Genomic DNA, 6,000 nt, shown 5'->3' on the forward strand with positions numbered 1-6,000 from the left:
TTATGGAGCAGTCTGGCAAGATGGCCCTCTGTGTCTAAAGCTTGTATGCCCTTTCCTAAGAGGAATCAGCTGAAGTAACAAATCTGGGGATGAGGTTCCAATGTGTCTCTAAAATACTGCATTCCCAATTTCATGATCAATTCTGGCTTAGATTGAGTTTTTCAAGTTCACAACCTAACCTAGAAAGTCCAACTCAAATGCCATTTGTTCTATAAAGTCTACTCTGATCCCCTCAAAGTTGTAATAACCTTTTTTTTTTAGCTCACACATATAATTTTGTCCTAAACCTCTCATGCACTTAACTAATCATACTGTATATGATATTTTTATGTATTCAAGTTTTATCTTTTTCCTACACTGTAGGCTCTCTAAGAGCAGAGACTTTGCCTTACCTAAATCCTCCCTCTCTCTCTCCCCCCACCTGCCCACATCACACCACAGGGCTCTGCACATAGTAGGTACTTAATACATGATTGTGATTTTACATGTTAATGATGAACAATTTCACTTTTTAGACATTGCTACTAAGTAAATCAACCATCTAGATACTTACATCAATACCAGCTGTTCCCAGTGCCTTAATTCCTTCTGTTCCACCACATTTCTCTCCAGTTCATCATTCAGATTTTGCTTCATGTTCTGGAGATAATCTTGATTCTTGCCCCTTTCTTCTCCCTCAAGCTGCTCAGTGTGGATCGCCATGTCTTTGCTGTGTTCTTCTAGGATCTGCTGCAAGAAGAGCCAGGGCACATTGAGTTTGAGCAGTTCTTGAGTCATCACCCCATTCTGGATGCGTCTCAGCTCATCAGTCACTTTCTTTGTAAGCCCTTGTTTTAGGGTCTTCAGTTCTTCCAGGGCATCATGGTCAAGCCTTTCAACCAGTTCTTCCAATGCGGCATTGTGGTCAGATAGCATGGTCTGCCAGTGGATCAGGTAATGGCTAACTTCTCCAGAGGTTCTGATTGCATCCCTCATGGAAAGTTGTTCCTTCCGCAGTTCTTTTTGCTGGTGTGTTCGAAAAGATAAAAAATAATAACAATGTCAAAAATCTGTTAAATTTCTACTACTTATCATGTAATTTTCTATCTTCCTGGTTTTTCTCTGGCATATCTTAGCACTTCCCCTATAATTCTGCTCTACTACCAGGGGTAGGGAACCTGTGGCCTCAAGACCTCATGTGGCCCTCTAGGTCCTCAAGTGCAGCCCTTTGACTGAATCCAAACTTCACAGAACAAATCCCCTTAATAACAGGATTTGTTCTGTAAAACTAAGTAAAAAGCAACTTAGACCCAATGTTCCTAGTTTGAGGTTAAATAGGATAATCTAATATCTTTCCCACAAGTTATCCCTTTGGATTGTTGAAAACAGCTATTATACCCCAATTAGTCCTTTTGTACTTCCAGCTAAGCAACCCCATTTTCCCCCATATGATCTTTGTGTTACATGACCTCTAGACCCTTCATCATCCTGGCTACTCTCTTATAAAGCACTCCAATTCATCAGAGTCTTTCCTAAAACTTAATGTAATAAATTTAATGTCAACTGCCCATCATGGTGGAGAAACAAGAATCACTACAGTGATGATGATGACAATATGACTCCTCTTCCTCCTCCTCACATTTAAACAGGACTTTACTTGGAAAGTATTTTCATAAAAATAACACTATTTACTGGCGTGAGTTTATTTTTTCAAATAAAGAAATGGAGGCTCAGAGATATTAAATAATTTGTTGTGGGTCACACAACCAAGAGATGCCAGAGCTATGAATCAAACCCAAGCCCTCTGATGTTGAGTTCACTGCTCCCTTCACTTCTTCCTCTGAATTTAACATTAATCTTTGTATTCACTCCCAAATCTAGCACAATCCTACTATGTGCTTAGTTAGAAACTTAAAAATGTTGGCTAGACTGAATTTCTGGAATAAAGGAGGAAACTAGAGATTGATGAGACCAATCTGGGATGGTAGCATGGAGGAAATGCCTTTCAATTAAAAAAACAGAAGATTTGGGTTTCATGAAGTTAGCCCGTTGGTCACAAAGATGATGTCATCTCAGATGAGAATAATAACCTGTCTATGATGCAGAGGAAGAAAGAGGAACATTTATAAATAAGTGCATGAATAAGAAGTTTAGTTATTGTTGTACTTTAGTATGAGCCAAATAGAGACAGGAGGAAACAGCAATTGGGTCAGACATGAAACTCATTATCAAGCAATGGAATTTGATACACAGTCTCCAGGAACAACTTCCACATTCTGAGAAAGGCAAGGTCATGAGCAAAGCTGAAAGGTGTGATTTCTTGCTAAAATCTGTAAAATGTTAAGTGTATGTGAAGTGGCTTAGAAACAGAGACTAGTAAGCGGGTAATTATAAGAGTGCAGAAGTGGGGTAGTCATGGCTTAGACTGGAATTGAAGAAATGAAAGATATTGTGCTATATAAGTTTTATTATTATGTAAAAAAAGAAAATATTGATAAAGTAACAGAAGGAAGTCTAAGGCAAATTCCTCAAGGGGAGGATTACTTTATATCTATTTTCAGTGTCAGTTGTGGACTTTGATGGGTCCATGATGTCATCAATGTGGGCACTTCCTTCATTGGTGCTGATTGCAAACCTTCCATGCCTTCTTATCCTGTATAATTCTTGTCCAGTTCAATATGATAGAGACCCTCCTCTCTGATTTTAGTAATTTTTTTCATCCTCTGGCAGTAATTAGACTTTCCATCTATCACTTCTTACTTTCAGACAAAAAAATTAGTAATTGACTAATTATATATGTATTACATATATGTATGTATGTATGTAAATGTATATACACACATATATACATATATTTAGTACTAGGAGTTGATCATTTCACTATCATCTTATCTGACCACATTTGAAATGCAGTATAAAGTTCTGGGTGACACACTTTAGGAAGCACCTTCACTAGCCAAAGTTTGTCCAGAGGAGGATAAGTAGGTCTGGTGAGATAAACAGAATATACAAAATGGGAGAATCTATTGGGGAAACCAGAAATAAAAAAAAGACTTATAAGAAGGATGGGAACATGATTTCTATCTTCTTCAATATCCCTATCTTTAAAATAAGAATAATTCTTTTCCTACTTTGCTCAAAAAGATGTTATAAAGAGCATGCTTTGTAAACACTAAAAGGCTACACAAATATAAGCTAAAATTATTCAAATGTTTGAGGAATTATATTTCTACTCGGTGTCAGGAGGGAAAACTTGGGTTAATGTATGGAAAAATACAAGAGAGTTGTCTTCGATTCAATGTAATTGTGGGAGGTGTTGGGTGGGGGTGATGGAAGGGGAGGGGAAGAACCTTCCTCACAATTAGAGACATCCAGTATTAGAATGGTCTTGAATGATTGTGAATTCCCCGTCTCTGAAAGTGTCCAAGAAAAGGTTGGACAACTGCTTCCCACAAATGTTGTAGAGGAATTTACAACAGATGGGTACAAATTGGACAAGTTGAACTCTGAGGTCCATGACAACTCTGATATTTTATGATCCCCTGAGAAAGGAAAAATTCTTACCAAGGATGAAGAAAGAATGATAATTCTTTAGTATTCATGATAATTCTTCTAGGTCGAAATGAGGCCCCTCCTAGTACTGTAATGAAGGCCTCTGAAAGGAATTTTATCCTTTCTCTCAAAGCTGTCTGGGTATGATTGATGTAACCAAAAGGCTTTTTGCCTTCTATGAAAAGCCTTAATAATTTTCACTTGTATAGACAGCTAGTTTGATCTGTCAATTTACACAGCAGGGCCGGTTCATTTCACAGAAATCTGCATGCAAGAATCTAAATTGCTTAATTGGGCATTTTTGCATAAAGTAAAGTAATTGCTTTGAATACATTACTCCCTTTTCTATGCTCCAGATTTGTGGAACCATAGAGCAGCATCATTGCTCAAATTTCAGATGACCCAAGGAGGCTCACTTTGTATGGGACTAGTTGCCTAAAATTCTCAGTAGAAACCTTCTTTAGCACCACATTAATGAAAACGGCCCCCTTCTATTCAGCATCCCACACCTCAATCATTCTAATGATGCATTTAACTTTTAAAACAGTAGGTATCTAGGCTTGTGTCTTATTCCCCTCTTGGACTAGGAGCTGCAGGGAGATGCGGGCTGAGTTTTTGCTAAATTCCAGGAACTAGTACAAGATACTACATCTACCGTGTTTCCCCGATAATAAGACACTGTCTTATTATTTTTTTGGACAGAAAAACACCAGAGGGCTTATTTTCAGGGGAGGGCTTATTTTAATGAACATTGACAGCAATTTTAATAAACAGGTAAATGTGAACAAAAAAATGTACCTTTATTCAATAAGCAAATCACTGGGGAAGAACAGGATGACGCGCTCACTGCTGCAGCTCTGATTGGATGCAGCTCGGAGCGCGGCATGCGTTTCACGGGGTGGGGGACGGTGCATACAGAGGGTACCGTAATGTAGCATGTAGCGCAGGGGATCACCTTCACTACAGTAGCAATCTCAATAGGGCTTATTTTGGGGGGAGGGCTTATTTTAGAGGAATCTTACACAGTAAGGGGAGGGCTTATTTTCGGGATAGGTCTTATTATCGGGGATACACGGTAGTAGGTATTTAATAAATGTTTGCCGAATTCAACTGCATTAACTACATCTTATTCACACTTTATACAGGGGTGTCCCAAAAGTGTTAATGCAGTTCTAAACTAATAAAGTTATAAACTAATAAATTTTAAGATGGCATTTTAATAAGATTTGGCATTATTGTCATTATTAATAAATAAAATAAATAAAATGGTTATTAATAAGATTTTTTGGGACACCCTGTATCTCAGTGCTCTGTATACAATAGATCATGAATTAATAATATGTTAGATAAATTTAATTAGATGACTTTTTTTTTGGTCCAGACCTACAGTTTCATCTGATAATGAAACTCCTGATGTGGAAATTCCCTTCTCAGATGCAGATCAGAAATTCATCTCTAACTTATAGCCTTAGAGTTTTGCTTTGCACCGTGAGTGATTAAGTGGGTTTTTCAGGGTCACTGAGGTAGTATAAGCCAGAGGTGGTATTTAGACCTTGGTCTTCCAGACTCCCAGGCTGACTTTCTATGCCTTCCACCACTCTATATACTATATTAGATAGATTTTATGAAAAGATTGTATTTCCCTCAGAACTTAAGAAAAGTGCTGAACAGAACAAAGATGCTTAATAAATTCTGTTTAAATTGAATTAACCATGTCTAATCTAAACTTTCTATCTCACTTATACTTAGTCATATAAACACAGTAGGCCATACCTAAATGACTGCTGAATAAACACTTATGGATACTAATCCATATAATACTAACCCATTTAATGATATCATAATTTACATACTAAACAAGACAATGCTCACCATCTCTGGGGCATGAAAGTAAAGCTGTCTCTTCCAGAATCTGTGCTATTAATCTAGGCAGTCAGTAGGTTAAAATTTGGGGCAGCTAGATGGCACAGTGGATAGAGTGCTGACCCTGGAGTCAGGATGACCAAGTTCCAATCCAGCCTCAGACTAGAAGTGAGATCCTAGGCAAGCCATGTAACCCTGTTTGCCTCATTTCTTCATCTATAAAAATGAGTTGGAGAAGGAAATGGAAAACCACATCAGCATCTTTGCCAAGCAAATACCAAATGGGATCACAAAGAACTAGACATGACTGAAACTACTCCAGAATGTTAAAAATTTATTAAATGCTTACTATATTTCAGATGCTATGCTAAGTAGTGAAGATAAAAAGAAAGGAAACAAACAAAAAGTAGTCTTTGCTCAACAAGCAAACAACTATATACAAATAACATTTTTCTATCTTATTTGTCCATAGTTGTTTGCTTTGTAACTGGCAAATATATTATATATACATATACATGTGCATGATATATAATATAGATGGATGAATAGATAGACAGACATAGATAGATAGATAGATAGATAGATAGATAGATAGATAGATAGATA

At 37.2% G+C, this 6,000-nt stretch overlaps 1 protein-coding gene across 2 annotated transcripts in view; it reads right to left on the reverse strand.

Moving 5' to 3' along the window:
- The window catches only part of EVC2 (EvC ciliary complex subunit 2), a 190,675-nt gene that overhangs the window by 85,918 nt on the left and 98,757 nt on the right, over positions 1 to 6,000 (reverse strand). For both annotated transcript variants that reach the window (XM_069070014.1, XM_069070019.1), the window contains one exon: positions 554 to 1,005. In XM_069070014.1, coding sequence (XP_068926115.1) covers positions 554 to 1,005 — 452 coding nt within the window. The remainder of the gene's footprint in view (positions 1 to 553; positions 1,006 to 6,000) is intronic.

This window comes from Petaurus breviceps, unplaced genomic scaffold, assembly GCF_028583685.1.
Source record: "Petaurus breviceps papuanus isolate PSGF00001 unplaced genomic scaffold, PetGlider_PUasm1.0 140, whole genome shotgun sequence".
In the NCBI taxonomy this organism is placed as follows: Eukaryota; Metazoa; Chordata; class Mammalia; order Diprotodontia; family Petauridae; genus Petaurus; species Petaurus breviceps.